At 43.8% G+C, this 19,036-nt stretch overlaps 1 protein-coding gene across 1 annotated transcript in view; it reads right to left on the bottom strand.

Annotated features, from left to right (window-relative positions):
- LOC144818403 (annexin A1-like) overlaps positions 1 to 19,036 on the bottom strand; it is a 109,977-nt gene that overhangs the window by 75,638 nt on the left and 15,303 nt on the right. Inside the window, exons 2-3 of the mRNA XM_078675777.1 lie at positions 16,925 to 16,995; positions 2,892 to 2,976 (exon numbers count right to left, since the gene is read on the bottom strand). Of these exons, the coding sequence (XP_078531903.1) occupies positions 2,892 to 2,976; positions 16,925 to 16,993 (154 nt within the window). The 5' untranslated portion in view covers positions 16,994 to 16,995. The remainder of the gene's footprint in view (positions 1 to 2,891; positions 2,977 to 16,924; positions 16,996 to 19,036) is intronic.

Below are 19,036 nucleotides of genomic sequence, written 5' to 3'. Positions count from 1 at the left end.
ACCTGTGAATGAGACAGAGAAGCTTCAACAAAGACTATTTTCTCACCGGAAGCCAGTGAATAGTTTTAGCGTAGAGGCCGATGGGGAGCGAGGGAGAAGCTTACAGACCAGGCGCGCAGCCAGGTTTTAGATAACCTGCAGTTTGGAAAGGAGCAGTTTGGAAAGGAGCAATTCATTAGCAGCTACGTGCAAGGAATCCCCATAGGCAAGGAGACTCATGAGGAGAGCCTGAATAAGTCTTCCTGGACCTCAACGGGAGCCTCGGTAACACTTTAAGCAGGCGCAAAGTACCGAAACAGGTACCACAGACGTACATAACCTGCTCTCGCATGGATTCTCGACCAAAACACCAAGATTTTTACCTGCCTTCTTTGGGCAAGGGGCGGAGCCTAGCTCTGAAGTCCCCCAATCATCTGACTACTAGGCCTGCGACTTCAGCAGAATCTTGGTCTTGTCTATTGAGCTGTAAACAGTTGTCATTTCAGCAGTTTACGGATCTTGCCACAAGAGAGGATTATTTGGGTATCTGCACATGATATTATGCCAAAGGCACAGGATTGAACAATCTGGGCACCACATAGAGGGTAAAAAAATGTAGGGCTTAGGGAAGAGCCCGGGGTGGGGGGAGGGGGTTAACTCCATGTACAAGCTTCAAGATTGAAAAGGATCAACGGAGACCATCTGGGTCCTATTTGACCCAAAATATCTTTAAGCCAGTCCATGGCATTCCCATGGATAGCTATCCGAGTCTACAGACCAGGAGAGTGAGACAGTACAATAAGCAGCTGAAAGGTAGAGTAGAACCAGCATAGCCGAAGTGCTGGCATCGAATAAAAGTCTGATTGAATTGGCTACAGCCACCAATGCAGTTCTTTTGCTGTGGAAAGCTCTAAAGCCAGATTGTATGGGGCCCAGTAAAAAACCTGGGATACCTTACCTTTTGCAGAGCGGAACAGTGCACAGCAACTCTTTCTTCCACACACCAAAACCGAAAGATGGCTCGGGGCATAGTACCCTCCTGTCATGGTGCGTTTCCAAGCTGGCTTCATGACTCACTAGTATTGGTCTCCATTGGGAGGGTGGGGGGGGGGGGGGGGAATTCAATGCTCTACCAGACCCCTTCTTTCCTTTTTGCATGTTTGAATAGGCACAGACAGTGCACTGCCCAACTGTGTATGAGAACGTTATGTTCTGTTAATTGGGTCTTTTATAGCGCGCGGCTACTCCATAGAGTGTCCCGGCGCTTTTATTGGGAAAAACCTGTAGCAGAAACACAACACAGCAAAATAAAACAGACCAAGCAAAGGAATAAAAGCATACTAAAGGGCAAAAAGCCAAGTCTTAAGGCCCTTCCTAAAAGACAACAAATTGGAGGTGCTGCGTAATGCCAAAGGCAGAGTGTTCCAAAGCTGTGGCGCCAGCAGCCTAAAAGAGCGACCTCCAATGCGGGCCCTTTTTACTCGAGGGACCACTGCTAGAGACATGGATTCAGATCTCAGAGACCGGGCCGGATGGTAGAAGGTCAGCCTCCTTTGGAGATACTTTGCTCCCGAGGCATGAAGAGCCTTGTGGGCCAAGGTCAAGGCCTTAAAAACTATCCGCTTCCGGATAGGCAGCCAATGGAGCGACTGCAAAAGGCCAGAAACTCTGGCACGCCTGTAAAGGCCAAAAATGGCCCGCGCGGCCGAGTTCTGGACCACCTGCAACCGTTGCAGGAGATACTCCGTATCTTTGCATAGGACATTGTTCATCTAGTCTAACAGACGGTTGCATGCTGTTCCAGCACCCAGCCCCCAACATGTGCATTCATTTTTAATGAGCAAATGTGTTCAAGCTTTATCATAAGGATTTCAATTAGTGAAGACTATCCTACTATTTTAGTCATAATCACAGAACGATCCCCATATTGGGTTCACTTTTAAATAACAGATAGGATAATTTTGCCCCAGAAAAATTATTGTAGATTGTGGGTTTGTGATCAGTAAATCTTCATCGCTATTTCTTCTTAGGTGGTCCTCCTTGCACCACAGTCACGAAATCGAGGAGGTCAACTGAGATAAAGAGGCCAACCTATTAACACTTGAAAATCACAAAACACAAAGATGCCCTTCTAGATCAAAGGGACACGGCTTCAAACTAGTAAATAGCGGATTAGAATCGAGAGGATATTCTTCCCCAGAAAAGTAAGCCACCAAAAGGAATTTAAAGGAGTAATGTAGTCAAATAACTAAAATTAATATCAAATAACTGTTGAACATAGGTGGCTTGTTGCATTGAGAAAGAAGCGGGCCTGGTATGGGAACCCGTTCTGTAATTTTATAAGCCGTGTAGGTTAGAAAGCCATGGTGTAGGTTCTCAACTTTCATTATCAATGCATCTTTACAATCAGGCTAATCCCCTAAAATCAGCAAGCGATCTAAGGGAAATTCTCTAAAAAAAGTGCTTCTGCAGCTTGAGTCCAGCTATGCGGAACTCAAATCGACTAGGTCTGTAGTCGGATTATCCACCAATGGATCAGCAAATCCAAATTCATTTGAACATTCTCACATGATATGCTCAGATTAGAAAATGTGCATTTCCTCATTATTGCAGCACTTAGAGCTTAACTAAAGATGCCATCATCTTGCTTGTAGGAACAACTAGTCTCACGTTGACGTTAAATGAAATCACATGGATAGTATTCAGAACTAAAGTGAATAACTGGTCAATAAGCGGAAACTGTATGAAACACTGAGTGTATTGCGAGTCAGAGTAACACATGAAGCACGTACATCTACGTTTTGGAGGGTTTGTGGCTTTGTCTAAATAGTATTTAACAGCAGTCTAGAGGCATACCAAGCAAGAATTACATATAAAACCTACAAATGATTTTATCTTCATTCAAAATGTACCTTTAGTTTTGATTGCTTTGTCCAGAGTTGCAGCATCAGTAGCAGCACTGAAGCCAGGGGTTGTTTTAACTGTTGAGGCATCATCCTAAAAAAAAATAATAAAATAGTATGTTTGAACTAACACGCTGGACGTTTACTGGTCACTTTTCTTTCAAAAACACAGGTTAGGATTGTAATCTTCAAATAAAAGACCCAGAAGCTTCCATTGTGTCATTTGAAACGATAAAGCATTTATTATAAATGTTCAGAACGACCAATCTTAAAAAAAAAAAAAAATTACTTTCAATGTTGATTTACAGAGAGAAAACATTTGATCAAGATCCATTCGGGTTGAATCTGAAAAATACTCAAGCATATCAAAACCAAGTGAATCTTTGCCAGAATGTTCTCCTTTGCATAGATTTTCAAAGGGTACCGAATAAGGTGTAACATTTACTTTTCACCTGTATGTGTAATTAGAGGTAGGAGCAGTCAAAGAACGTAGAAAATACAGATGATTTTCATATACCTTTAAATCACATGCACAACTGAGGGACAATCTGAGGCAGAAGGGGATATGCACATGTATTACAAGTCATTAAGAAAACGTTCTCTGCTGTTGCCACTGGTTTCAATAGATCCAAAATACAGTTAACATTTTTGAAAATGACAGGAAAAAAAAAAGAAGAAATGGTATTTACCTTCAGAAACAATGTTACTACTAGTAATATTGTTCCTTCATATTACTCAGCCTATAAATTCTCGATCCAGGGTCAGATTGGTCCAGAAAATAGCTTTCCCTGCAACGACTCACCAGCACTAGCAGAAGGTGCTGCTTAGCCGCTTTCCAAACGTGACATCACTAGAGTATATTAGGCACCAACATTTGTTCTCACATCTGTTCCGTTTATGTGCACCACCAAGGATTACAGAGGAGAAGACAGCCACAACATTGAAAACTACAGAACACTACAAATTTGCTTACTAGGGATCTCATTAATCAAAGCATTAGTTCATTGGGAAAGAAGGAGTTCTCTGTGAGGAATCAGTGGAAGAGTCACGTATTTACCAGAAACGGTTACTGAAGGTAAGTGTAGGAGGATGGATATCAGACTATGGTTACCCCAGATTTTTTGTCTTGTGTTTAGCTGGTTTTCGACTTAGTTGGCCTGGGACCCTGCTAATCAGGGCCCCAGGCTATCTGCTCTCTGTAAAATGGACTCTATGTACCCTAGGTACATAGCTATTTGGATATTGAGTCACCTTATCAGCCCATGTACAGTGTACTATAGGTACCCATTGCATGGGTGCACCCAAGGCCTACCAGGGGCTGCAGCATATCTTTTGCCACCCCAGGCTGGCCATCCAAACTGACACAACTGGCTGATCACTCAGCTGGGGCAAGGTCGTGTAATCAACACTTGCTTAGATATAGTATACCTATGTCTAAACCTATATCTGGACACATATACACCTATAAGTCACTCCTATGGCAGGCCTTAACAATCCTGGAGGCAGAGTGCTTGGTTTTATGTGAGATGGTGCTCTAGCCTGTCTGCAGCTTTCGGAACCATGTCCTTATAGCTGTTCCAGGGTATTGCCATACCATATACTCTTAAGTGCATTATAATCCTCGCGGTTATTGCTAACTTTGGTTTGGCTTTATCAAAACATGTCGTGTAAGGTGTCATACACTTTGGAATACTACCCCTTCACCAGTTCCGGCGACGGGGGTAGCATTCCGCCCTTCTAGAGGGAGAAGACATGTTACTTTACTTAAGCGCGGTTAAAACTAACCAGAGCCTCAGCATCACAAAATGGATGCTGCTGCCACAGACACAAGTCTGGCCTCCTGCTGCTGACCGAAACTCCGGCAGGGGAGGCCTGGACAAAAGGTTTTCTGTCACAGGGAGGTGTTACACCACCCCAGACAGGAGATGGTGGATTGAGGCAGGCAGGGCGAGTGAAACGAGACACTTCCTGGGGCACACGAGGTGTCCCCAGTTCAAACCGGTGCTGGGGCACTCCAGCCCCAGCTCTGGCGCGAAACTGGACAAAGGGAAAAGGGTGTAACCACCCCCTTCCTGGGTCCCACCCATAGGAGGGACCTAGCAGGTAATCCAGCCCCCTGATTTGGAATGACGGTAGGAGCTGTGTCCATAGACTTTAGATAATCCGGACTGAAACTTTGAAACAAAACTCTGGACCCTTCAACATCCCACTCGACGTGGAAGATTGAAGAATCTCCCTGGTGGTCAAGGAGTGACCACCCTGTGCAAGCAGGCACCATCAAGCGCCCAATGGTTTGCTTTGTTGCAGCTCCCGCCGGAGCTCGAGCGACAGATCGACAAGAACCGGATTCCCAGACATCCAACAGCCCGATCCACAGCAAAGCTGAGACCCGTGGAGGCGACGTGAGACCGGCCATCTTGGAAAGCCTGCGAAGTGCTTCCCGTGCAGCTCCCGAGGCACCCTCGAAGCTGTGCATTGGGGACAGAGAAGCCCCAGCCCCGAGCAGCTTTTGCACCGAAGATCACCTCTCCACACTCACTGAGTGCTGCATGGGGCCCTTTTGCATTTCCTGCGCGACGCGTCTGTCCGGTCACTTGCCCATTGGCTAGTGGCCTCTACGACAACAAACATATGAATTTACACCACTGGTCTGGTTGCTCCAGACTGGCCCTTGCTCGCCTGAAAAGGAGCAGCCCATCAGATCTTGCTGATCTGAACCAGAAGCCATCTTCGATTCCTGCGTGGGTTGCATTTGCCAAGGCCTGTTGACTCCAATCCGGAAGCCGACACCGGCTGACAGCGAGAGCCTTCGTGGGACAGTCCGTGTCCGACTCCTGGTCATCGTTGATGCCCCTGGGTCCACGTGGCAGCGGAGGCAAGCTTCTCGACAACTACCTGATTGTGCCCGACATTGCCTGGTTCCTTCCTGGTCACTGGCTAGTGACCGAGACTCTGTCCACTCTGCTTTCAGGTACTCTACATCTTCAATCCACCCGGACTCTTCTCTCCTAGCCGCCCGCAGCATCTTCATCTCCAGGCTCCATAGAACTCCACGACGAAACCCGACACACTTTGACACCTATGCACCCGCTTCCTGTGGGTGAGGTAACGAGTACTCCGGTGCTCCTGTAGTGGTTTACACCTCTAGTGTCCTAATTTAAAGTGGTTAAGTGCTAGTCAAGTCGGAAGACTTCCAAATCTGCAACTTTGTAACTTTTACGTGCCATTGACTTTGCATTGGTGCACGCGTGTGCTTTAGACACTGCACCCACATCCTGTGGGCCGCTCCCGTCCTAACTACAGTTAGTCCAGTGTAGCCCCAGCGATTCTCAAGGCCCTAGGCCTTACCATTGTTCATGATGTGGTTTTTATACCACTATTTTAGTATATGGTTTAAGTGGCCATCGGCCCTATCCATAATTGTGCAACTTTTGTATGTTTAACTGTGCTTTGTTTAAACGCTTGTGCCTCTGTCCTCATAAAGACTACAGAGGATTATTCTAGTAATAAATACATATATTTTTATAATATATAACTTGTGTGGTGTCCTTTCATTTGGTATTAAAAGGATTGCATATGGTAAAACAGCTGGCTTCACATGCCCTCTTGAGTTAAACCTAAGACTGCTTGGGTCCAGGCTAGCCCTAGGATAGCTTGTCTATAAGGTTGACTTACAACCACTCACCATAAGGGTTGTTTGGACTGATACAAGGTGCTCGCTAGAATAGTGATCATACATCAGGCCAATTTCTCACAGTAAGCAACTTTTTCTTCTGATGGATACATCTTTCTGCAGATTCATCACCATTTTAAGTTCCAAGTGAGTACCTCCCCGATACGTGGGATTAAGTTGTGCCAATTGGGATTAAGTTGTGCCAATTAACCAAACAGATATTACATCAAAGCTCGGCCAAAGTACCAGCCTCCGTGTGCACAAGACATGAGGCTGTAGAGCTTTGCATAAGTATGCAAGGATTACCACATACCTGCCCGGCAGCTGTCAGCACCTGAGGCAGCATTGGAAAGAGCCTTGTAAGCCACCACATTCCTGGTCACAGGAATGCCCTCCAGACTATATGGGCCTATGCAGACATTCCTCGTTCTAGGCTGGAGGCAGGAAGAAAGATGGAAGAATAAAAGACTGACCTGTATGAAATGCAGAAACTATTTTGGACAAGGATTGGCTGGTGTGAAGGACCAACATATCTGGAAAGAAAACTGAAGGGTGGACGAACAAAGGTCCGAGGTATTCCAAACAAAACTAATCACTACGAGAAGAACCGGGCACCTGTGCATTGACTTGCAAAGAAATGTAATGAAGAAAATAAGGAACAATGAACTGTTCTGGAAGAACAAAGTAAAGTAAACTTTTCAGAAAATTTGCCACTGGTGGCAACTTTAATAGGGAAGGTTCGTCAGACAGAGACAGGCAGGTGCGCTACAGTTAAAAAATAGCCTTTAACTATATGCACCGCCAGTGCCTGTTGTGCAAGGGGCACGGCAGACCTCAAGACATTGGAGAGGTAAAATTTAGGAGCACTAATGCCTTCTGTCACAAATATTTGCACAAGTCTGCTTCAGTGGCCAGTATACATAGATGTGAGGCATGTTTCATTGTCCCAAGATGACATCTGCAACTTAATCTGGAAGGCAAAATGATTCTAGGAGGCACTGCTCAATCACCACACGTAGCCTTGACGTCTAGGTATTAGGGAGGAGGGCCCTTCCGTCCTATTGAGAGAGCAGGCTTGCTCCGAGTGGAATGTAAGAGAAGGCTAAATGCTGAGTGCATGTATCGGCATTCTAGATTCTCTTTGTGCAGTAGAGATCATTCACAATCAGTTGTGTGTAAACTTCCATCACTTTTCACAAAGTCAGGACAGAAACAGGACAGGTGGAAATGCATGCAGCAGCCAGCTGTTCTTTAAGTGTTTCAAGGAGGAATCAGCCATCTCAAATGGTCAATCTTCTAAAGAAAGGCAAATGCCTGAGCTTAACTTGCACATTTTCCAAAACACCAGTGCAAACCTTCAAAGCACGACAACATGGTGGGACTATTGTATTGTATTTGCATTTATATAGCGCTTACTACCCATGACAAGACGTCGAGGCGCTTTTTTGAGGAGTAGCACGCTACCCCGGGACCCATAGAGGATTAGTGTTGAATTAGTATATTGAAACACACAAGTACATTTTAAGTGGTGGATAGGTTAGTCAGTTATTTGCATTTGGAATGATAGCAGAAGGATAGAGGACAAAGGATTGTATTTATTTAGCGCTTGTTGACGCACACAATTCAGGAAGCCTATAAAGGATTAGTGGTGAATTAATATGGTGAAATATGAAGTAATTTCAGTGGTACATATTAGCCTGTTACTTGGAGTGAGAAGGATAGCGGATGGATAAAAGGGGAAGAAAGATTTGCATTCATTTAGCACTGGTTAACCCTGATGGGTGTTGAATCCCTTTTTTGGCGAGTAGCACGCCACTCCGGAACCCATAAAGGATTAGTGTTGAAATTTAGAATAGTATAAATATGAAGTAATTAGAGTAGTAGATATGTTATTCAGTTATTTGGGTAGTATATTAGTATAGTTGAATATGGAATTTGAGAAGTGAACATGTTAGTCTGTTAATTTTGATGGCAAAGGATAGAGGAGGGATAAAAAAAGAAGGCTTTTTTTTCCCAGTCTTAGCAGGAGGAGGCTTTTGGATGAGTAAAAAGGAGTTGGAGGGGGAGGAGTCAGAGGGAAGAGTTTAGAAAGGTTTGTTTTAGGGGATCGGTATAGTAAAAAGAGGTGTCCGATGATGCAAGGAGGGGTAGAGTAAGAGAGTCTAGAAAGGGTTATTTTGGCGATCCTAGTACTGGTATGGGGTTTGGGATAAATGAGTGGATATATTTATAGTTGTATAGGATGAGAGATGGTGTAGTGCATTGGAAAGAGTAGTAGAAAGAAGTTTGAGATGAGTCGAAGGTTGGGCTAGAAGATATATTGAGCGAGGTATAGGCTGAGAAATAGGGTAGTGCTTTGGAAATGCTAAATTAGAATTAAATTAATAAATATATAGATCCATAAGTACATTGAAAGTATATAGATACATAAAGGAAGTATGTATATGTAGATTAAAGATATTGATATAGGATCAGGATGAAAAATAGGGTAGTGCATTGGATATGCTTTTTCAGGAGGAAAAAGTACCAGTCACACAGATCAAAGTACATCGAAGGTACGTAGATGCAAAATGGATGTACATGTAGACCAAAGATTTTAATTATTATTTTTTCCTCTTAATTATTTTACATGTTCATACAAAGTAATACACAAAGATAGGTACACATCTATAATGAAAACAAATGCTTATATACAGAGGGATATGCTGTAAATTCTGTTCGTGTATGATGCTTATGTGGGGGAAGAGCCAAATCTGGAGTAGTTTTCTGAAGATAAGGTGGTGGCTGGTGGATCTTATGTTGGGGGTAAAGAGTTCCATAGTTTGGCTGCTTGAACAGAGAAGGATGTGCCACCCATGGTTTTTTGTATTGTGGGATTTTGAGGCGAGATGCTCCTTTATAGCGGAGGTTCCTTTGTTGAATGAGTTTGGTGATTTTATTCCTGATGAAGAGTGGTCCTATTCCATGTATTGCTTGGGTAGGGGATACAAAGCAGCTTGAACGTCGATCTTCTGGCAACCGGTAACCAATGCAGGGCTTTCTAGGCAGGGGAGATGTGATCTTGTGGTTTGATATGCAAGAGTAGTCTGGCAGCCGAGTTCTGAATCCGTTGTATTCTTTTCATGGTCGTTAAAGGGGATACATGCATGGTAAAGGCTATTGGCGTAATTGAGTTTGGACAGAAGGGAGACGCTAGCCTGGACCATGTGTGGAAATCCCAAATAAGGGAAAATTTGTTGCAGCGTTTTTTATAGTAGCAAAGCTTGATCTTTCTAGTTTATCCACTTGGGCATTCACCGACAGCTTGGAGTCCATGGTCATTCCGAGGTTTTACTTCCTTCGATACTTTAGGCAGTGATGCCAGTTCATCAGGCCATGCGGCAAGCAGGTTGTAATTTTTCCAGTTGCCACACGTGAGTATTTCAGTTTTAAGCATTCAATTTGAGATGGCTCCAAGTCATCCACTGATCCAAGGCTCTGAGACAGCTGAAAATTGGTGATTTTCCAGTGTCTTTGGGGCATTTCAGTTGTAGTATTTGCAGGTCATCTGCATAGTTCTAGCACGTGAGGTGAAATGTATTAATCAGTTCTGGTAATGACTTCATGTAGATGTTGAAAAGCATGGGCGAGATGATTGAACCTTGAGGGACCCCTGCTTTTGTGGAGTACGGTTTGGACGAGAAAGGTGGGGTATGGATGACATTAGTTCTGTTTTGACGGTAGGTCGCGATCCAGTATAGAGCAGTTCCCTCTAAGCCGGCTATATAAAGTCTTTGTCAGAGTGTCATAGTCAACCGTGTCAAAGGCAGCTGAGAGGTCCAAGAGGACTAGCGCAGCAACCCTGTTGCGGTCAACTGTATTCTGTAGGTCATCCCAGATGGCAAGGAGGGCATATTCAGGGCCTCTTCCCAGACGGAATCCTGTTTGGAAGTCTGAAAGTATGTCATTCTCTTCAATGATTCAATGAATTGCGACATCCGGGCAAACGCTGCTCTATCAGTTTGCCCAGTAAAGGTCCATTTGTAATGGGACTGTAGTGGTCAGGGTTCAGCGGGTCCAAGTTGGTTTTCTTCAGTAAAGGGCGTATGTATGACTTGAGTTCTTCTAGAAATATTCCAGTAGTTAAGGAATCGTTGAGGATTCTTCTTAATGGAGTAGCAGCAGAGCTGGTTAAAAGAATGGTCTTGATACTTTGTGGCGGACAGGGGTCAGAAGGGCTGCCGGCAGGCCTGCTTGCTTTGACCAGGTCCATAAATTAATCGTGCGAGATGTGTTGGAAGGAATGGAGAGGCTTGATTAGAGCATTCTTGGATTGTGGTTTAGTGCTGGTGCATGGTTTCTGTTTTAAGTAAAAGTCCAACGTGTCTGCTTTGTCCATGTAATGATTTGCCAGTATGTCTGAAATCTTGATTAACAGGAGGAGTCCCGTCTAGGCAATTGGGTTTCCGAAATTCATAGAGTATAGAATTCTTTATTTGCACATTTAGCATTTTGGATTCTGTCTGAATAGTACCTTTCCGTAGCTTTTTTGATAGCAGACTTGCAGACTTGTAGAATCTGTTAATTTTCTGTAGGTGAAGTTTGTCTTGTTTGGCGTTTGTTTTGAGCCAGGTACGTTGCAGCTTTCTAGTTTGTTGTTTTGTCTTTATTTCTAGGTTTCTCCAAGGTGCTTTTTTTTTCTTTTGTTCTGTTGTGTGGTATCAGGATGTCAAAAGCTTCCTGTAGCCACTTATATTTTTAACAGAATTGACGGTTCCCATATTTGTACTAGATGTTAGTTGTGTTCCCAAGTGTTTCAAATTGAGTTTGTTCCACAGCCGATAGGTGGATGGATGTAAGGTAGTTTTAGGTGAGTCGCTTAGCGTTGTTTTATGTTGGAAAGCAAGCAAGTGGTGGTTTGACCATGTGACTGGAGTTATAGTTTGAAAGGTAACTAGTTTGGTAATTGGCAAAAATTACATCTAGGATATGTCCAGTGGTGTGTGTCAGATTGTGGACAATCTGATGCAGGTTCAAGGGGTCTAGTGCGGTGATTGGAGTCGTATTGGGTTTATCAAACCAAATGTTAAGGTCACCCAGAATGCATAGGTTGGAGTGTATTCCATCTTGTTAGACGAGCCTCAATTCTTTATGGAGAGGTCGTATTTTTTGCCTGAATACAACAGCTAGACCACCTTTTTTTGGCTATACGATTTTGGGTGATTGATAGCCTAGAGGAATGGCTTCATGCAGGACTGGAGCCGTATCCTCTCCCAACCATGCAGAGTCAAGGCTACACTATCAATTGGTTTGGATACATCCAGGCCATCACTCCATGGGAGAAAAAAACCTTTAGTATAAGGCGGTGTAGGAAAGTAGTATCTGCTTTCATGGTTACCCACACTTTTTGCTTGGTGTCAGTATGGTTTTGACTAGTCTGACTGGGATCCTGCTAATCAGGACCCCAGTCACTGTGCTTTCTCCCGAAATTGACCATGGTAAGTACTTCTGTACATCCACAAATGCTACTTGGGTAACACTTGTAAGGCCCTAGTATATGGTACCAAGGTACCCAGGGTATAGGTACACCAGGAATTTCCCATGGGCTGCAGCATGTATTGTGCCACCTAAGAGGCCACTCAAATTCTGACTACAGACCTGCCATTGCAGCCTGTGCAACTTTTCTTATATCTGAGCTCATTGCACTTAAAACCTATAAGTCACCCTTACGGCAAGCCTTTCAGTCCTGGCGGCAGGGTGCTCGGTTATAAGTGTCCCAGTCATGTTAGGATTCAAATATGTTGGAATCATACCCCAACACAGATTCCAGTATTGGACATATGATCCCATATATTGGAGGGCTTCTGTAGGGTACCCCACCCCCCCCCCCCATACAACCAGTACCGGCCTTTCAGGGTCTGACAGCAAGTTAGCGCTGCTGCATTTCAGAGACAATTCTGCCCTCCTGCTACGGAGCCAAGCTCGAGAAGGGGAAAGCAGGAACAAGAAGTTTCCTGTTGCAGGGAGATGTGACCATCCTGGCTGGACAGGACTTGGTGTATTTGGCTGGGGTTGGGACACTTGCCAGCACCACTAATATGCTTTGAAGGGCAAATTTGCCCTCCTTGCATACTGGTTTTTGAACTTGTTCAGGGGAGACTTGGCTCCCTCTCTGGCGCACAACTGAACAAAGGCATGGCAGTATCATCCCCCTGTCTAGCCCTTCCTCTGGGAGGGACCCTAGAGTTGATCGAACCCTTCCCTTAGGGTACTTAAGGACTTCTCTCTGGGCGGGTCCTCCGATACGTCGTGGACCATGGCTCCAACCTGAAACCACATCACTCTTCGACAGTCTGGACACTTTGACTTTGCTAGACTGTACCTGGAACCGGGACCACGTCAAAGAAGGCTCCTGCTGCACTGGTCCCACTATTCTGAAAGTCTCCTTTGTTAACTCTGCTTCTTCCAGGATCTTCAGACCTGCGGGCAACAAGGACCCACCAAGTAATCTCCCTTGGAGGGAAGGAGTCACTCGCCTGCATCTGCAGGCACTGCAACGAAGCTGACAGGTCTGCTGCTCCTGATGTCCCACAAACTTCAAAAGGCTCAGCAACACAGGTGGTGGATCTGCAACTCCAAAGGCCCGACTTGCTCTCCTTACAATTTTATGGCCAGTATTGCTTGTCGGAACTGCTGGGACCAAACCCTGGTGCACCACATCGACTTGCTGTTGCAAAGGTTTGTGGTCTCTGCACTCGAGAGATCTTCGGCCTACAAGAAGCCCCAGCATCTCTTCTTGCCAAAGACAGCTTCCTCACCGCATCCTCTGCACCATGGGCCTTCCTTCTTGGTGAGCTGCCCAAGGTCCTCATGCAACTCCTTTGCTTTTGGCCTGTGGGTCCTCTACTGCTTCAGAGGGCTCCCCTGCTTCTCGGGAGCTGCTCTGACACACCTGCTTGTGTCAAAAACCTTGGATTTTGATCGTTATTTGCTCTCCGCGCCATTGCAGCTGCCAAGGCTTGGCAGTACTCCCGCTGGACACCAACCCCTTGGTTCTCAACTTCTGACATGGGACAGCTCATGCACAGCTCTTAGTCTTACTCTGTCACATGGTAAGCACTGCTGCAGCAACAAGGTCACCGCCAACACTTCTGAACTGTCCAACATCAGTGAGCATTGCTTTTCCATGCCTCCTGGTCAAGGTTTAGTGGCATAGACTGTCCCCTCTGCTTACAGAGGTTCCTCTTCAAGAATCCACCCTTGGATTCCACCGGACTCTTGCAGTTTTCTCCAGCAGCATCTTTCCTGAAGTCCTCCACTGTGGTCTTAGGTAGTTTCCAACATCATTTCCCACCTTCCCCGGTGGGTATCCACCAGTGGGGTGACTCTCCAACCTTCCGTCCTTCATGGACTTTCTTCAGGGTCCACTGGGAAGGGTCTTCAAAACTGCAAACGCGACTTGCTTGTTGACTTCTATTGAACATGTGTCTGTGTTTCCACTCTGAATACACCCACCATGGGATTCTTGTGTACTTACCGTGGGTGGTTCCTTATGTCCCCAGCTCCTCGGAGTCTCCTGGCCCAAGTCCCAACTTTGGTATCACCCTGGAGACTACTGTATTTTGTGCTATTTACCTTATTGAAGTATTATTGTGTATTTGTGTTTAACACATTGGTATATCTCCTACCCAAAGATAGTGAGTATTGAGTAAAAACTAGACATTTTTATTTATACACCACTGTTTTTTCGTTCAACTTACACTACATGAGTAACCTGGTAAAACAAGCTGCTTAATACTCCTTCAAGATAAGCCCAAAGGCTGCTCTCCACAGGTACCGCTTTGATAGCTTTCAATGGTTATCAAAGACCACTAAAATCACCATAATGGTTGCCTGGATTAGTGCAAGGTTCTTTGCTTAAATAAGTGTGCACCATAAACTGAGCCAGCCTCCCACATGTGGCAAGTAGATAATTAAGTTTCACCAGTTCCTGATGAGATCAGAGCAAATTCTGAAACTTTCCCTCACTAAATTGTGAGGCAAATGCATGTTCCTACCCAAAGTAGAATGTCTGCAGAGCATTTTGGGTAATGAAACAGAGGGATCCATAGAAGCCAACACCATGAATGTATCGGAGTCGCTAGGTTTCAGAAAGTCCAAGGGCCATAGGGTTCCCAGTTTGACAGCTGACCAAGTGGCTTGAATAGTGCAACCATTCACAGGTGCAAGTGAGGAACTTTGGATGTATCCCCTCTCAGCTAACTCCTATGTCAAAACATTAAATAAAAAAAATAAAAGGAAAAAATAAATAAAAACATAAAATAAAAAATAATAATCCAGATTTCCCGATTGTGAGGCTTCAGATGCTCTAGGCCCCAGGGAGGAAATGACTGTTGGGCCTGTTTGGGTGTGTCCCTGGAGTCTAGGCGGCTTTCAGCCTCTTGAGGAAGATAAAGAGTACATCTCCTCAATCTATCCCCAGGGTGGTCTGAGGAGGGGGAAGGAAGAAAGATTGCGGTCAGTTCTGGGACACGGTCCCAGCCAGATGCCCGGGTGGGCTACCACACCACTTCTTTCCATGCCACATAAGGGGGCTTTCTAACTTGGGAAGACAGATTAGGGGTAAAACCTCAATCTGGAAGATCCCTGCTCTCTGGTGGCTAGTAGGCTTACTGCCCCACTACCCCACCACCTTTCTAGGCTGCACGATAGCGGTGTCCAGTGTGTGTGTGTGGGGGGTGAACAGTTAATTCAGGGCCCAAAGGAAGTTCATCCTCCGCATTATGATTTTTCTTCATTATTTTTTTTTTTAAGGGAAAATCCTTCTGATGCAAGCAACAGAATACATTTTCTCAGAGGACAAGATGTTCACATCCTTCACATTCCAAGGGACATGTAAAAAGGTTCACCTGGGCTACTTTTATTGATTTTTCTTACTAAACTTAGTGTGGGCCATTGACATTTATCGGTATCACTTTTTGAATGGTTGATCCCAGTGTCTCCACCCCAAGCCAGTCTAACTAAGTCTTGAGCTCAGCCCAGGTTAATTAGGAGCATGCCCATCCCAAACATTAAAGCTTGGGGCCACTAACCTCTCACCTAGAGATAGGGTTCTTAGACAAAGTGCCTTGGTTATATTATTTTACAAATATTTGTTAATTTTCTGCCACTATAAATGAAGCAAATATTCTAGGTTGGATTTGCCATTACAATGAACATTTTTTTTTTCTACAAGCTGTGCAAGTCACTACATCTTTAGCATAATCCTGGTTGTATTTAATCAAAATACACCACACACATTTCCCAATCAAGTTTTTCTAAACATGTCATTAAACAAGGCAATCCCTTTAAGGATGTGAAATATTGGGAGGGTTTGTGATCTAAAGTCTCACATCCACATGAGACTGGCTGTCAGTATAGGTCACTCACACTGCTTGACTATCTTGGGTCCAATACCCAATGTACATGGTCTACAAAGATCATAGTGTGACAATCAGTGTGGGAGGAGACCATCAGTGCCACAACGGATTGCAGTTAAAATCACTGGACCAAACAGCCATGCTGGCTACCACCACAACAGGAGGAGTTAGGTGCACCATTCAAAGCTGTTGGGGCTATAGTGAACAGTCAGCCAACCTAAGGATTTAGGGCAGGGCCAAACCATCCACCAACCAATTGGAAACCTGAGTAGAGGGGGTAGTTCCTTCATTCCCCTATATAATAATACTCCATCCTTCAGGCAGAGTGGGACCCAATCACCCTCTAATATCCATCACCACACTTGCACCTTCTCACTTAAAAGAAGAGTAGCAACCTTGGGAAATTGAAAGGTGGTTAGATAGAGGGCACAATGGAATTCAGATACCCATAATGACAGATCCACCTTCTCCCTTTAAAGGCCACAAAAGTTAGGCAGAGCCCTCATCCATTGAAACATTAGATAAAAAGTGCAAGGTTAGAACAGAAAATATTAAACTTCAGATGAGAAAACTGAAGACTGGATTAATAGTTTAATTTCTTTAGTTATGAAAACTAAAAACCATTGAAGACCTTCATGTGGGAAGAAGGTCGGACTAATAGATTCTATACTAAAGACAGAATGAGAAATCCTAAACCCTGAACATCCTGAAACCCTGTATGTCCCGTCATTTTTATACCCGTTTTCTTTCTGTGAAGAAAGACACTCATAGTACATTGTAACTATGTCCTATTTCAGTGTAAGTTATGATCCAAACCCAACTTAGACAACTGGAGCTAGTATAGATATCATGCATCAATTTATCAATGAGTATCAAGGTTGCTGAATAATAATATTTTCATACGTAATATTTCATTTCAAACAAGGACTAAAAACAAACTTATGTAAACATATGTAAATAATTATACTTACACGTTTAACTATGTCTGCATGACTATCCAGAAAGCAAGCTTCCCGAAGAAAAGTAGATACAATGCTCATGTCTGTATGAAATAAAGTAAAAACTCATGATTTATTTTCACATTTCAAAATAGAACAAAATTCACTAACTAACCTGACATTTTAGCATTTAGTGGTGCCTTAGATATCAAAGATGTAATGCATCGATACAATGTGGAAAAGGAACTTGTGTTCATAAATGACAAATGACAACTACAAAAAACACTATTTCCTTCCTTTTTGATCTTCTAGATAATAGGCTAGCAATAGCAAATAACCACATTGCTGTGTAGCTATGTGCTTCATGTCAATTTACTCCTCATATTGAAAAAGCATGCTTTGTGGTTCTGACTACTTCATTTGGAAGCAGCTCAGCGTGGGCTCCTCTGGTTGCAGCATTCAGTGTGAATTTACTATGCAGACTGTGAACCATGTTGGAATGGACCCAAAGCTTCTTCAGACCCTTTCTCTGTGGTGTCAGAGAAACCTAACGTACATCATTTACTTTGACTGTCTGCTACTTGAGACAGAAAATCATGATACGTTATTCCTTCATTAAGGACAAACTTTCTCCCACAAAAAGGAGCAGGGGCAAGTCTGTCTTCAGGCATTCATGTGATCACACCTAATCAAATTAATGGTAGTAACCCAATAATGGGGAGACAGAGCTGCATACACTGAATGGAATATTCAACACAGAGGTGCCGAAATGCGGCTACATTCCTGGAGATTCTTCTTTAAGATGTGGCCGCCGTTTTCTAAGACGAATCTGCACCAGTTATAAAATGAACTAAAACAATTGATACATAGAAAACAGAGGGTTTTTGGATGGAATTGCCTTCAACCATAATGAATGTAGTAGGATTGGGGAAGCAGCCAAATTCTATTATCTCCTGGAGTTTATTTTCACACTGTATTAGTTCAAGAAAAGAAACATGAAGCATAAAAGAACGGAGATTGCTCTTAATTTTATCGAGGGGGCTATTAACTCCCTACTGCAGCACCTTTTAATTCTGGCTATTGACCGCATTAGCACACAAACCTCAGGTCACCAATTCTTTAAAAAAAGACCAGTACATAATACAAAAATATATTAGGCTACGGGAACAGTCCCTTACGGTCATCAGAATCCATGTATTTTTTCATTTGTCACTGCTTGAATCAGAGGTCCATCAAAAGTATAATATATTGTGGATGGTCCCAAATGTGCACTCTGATATCTGGTGATGAGGCACCAAGTAGTCCATATGTTAGACTGCAGATGTGAGAATGTGTGTAATTGAGTTTATGTATTTACTATACCTACACAATTACATTGTAATTACTGGTGTATATATTTTGTTTTGGAACAATGTTTTAGGTGCCTCTGATTGTCAAAGACTCAGGGCTACTCTCTAATAATCTATAAGCATTTATTGGTTTTACTTTGCTCTCATAACATGTGGAGTTACTGCATTTCTGTTCAGAAAGTGTGTGCACAAAAGCTTTCATAAACCTGCAACGAATTTAGCAAATCTATCTACTATGCAATAATTTGTGTGTGTTTACCTTTTACATTCAAGACTTCAAACTAAACTTTTGACTTTTTAGAATGCAGTTCTTGGAAGATACCACAACTATGCTAAGACACCCAGTGTTCTAATAAGCTCATTTGAAACTCTTCAGACATACACATGTTCAAGACACTACATAATGTAGGCCCCCCTACCTTCATAATGTTACGTCCTTCCAACACCCACACAGAAAACTGCACAGAGCCTCCTGCTTACACACATCCAACGCATAGACAAACAGATTAAGGCAGGTGTTCTTACACCAATTGTAAAGCGTAGAACCTTCAACTCCACAGAGCGTCCTACTCTTCTTGAATTCCGCAAGAAGCTGAAGACCTGGCTTTTCAACAAATGGACCCAAGGGAGGGCTTGCAACAGAGCTGCTCAGTACCAGGATACCTCTGCGGGTGCATTTTACAAATACCCGTAAAAGTACTGACACTGCTCCTCATGAGATCATTCCATTCAGAACTGCCAGGAAGCAACTAACTCAAGAAGAAAAGCAAGCCGTTTTCCACCTTTAGGTTTCCGT

This window comes from Lissotriton helveticus, chromosome 2_1, assembly GCF_964261635.1.
Source record: "Lissotriton helveticus chromosome 2_1, aLisHel1.1, whole genome shotgun sequence".
Taxonomy (NCBI): Eukaryota; Metazoa; Chordata; class Amphibia; order Caudata; family Salamandridae; genus Lissotriton; species Lissotriton helveticus.
Note: the sequence above shows the minus strand (reverse complement) of the source record. Positions and strands in the feature narration are given on the sequence as shown.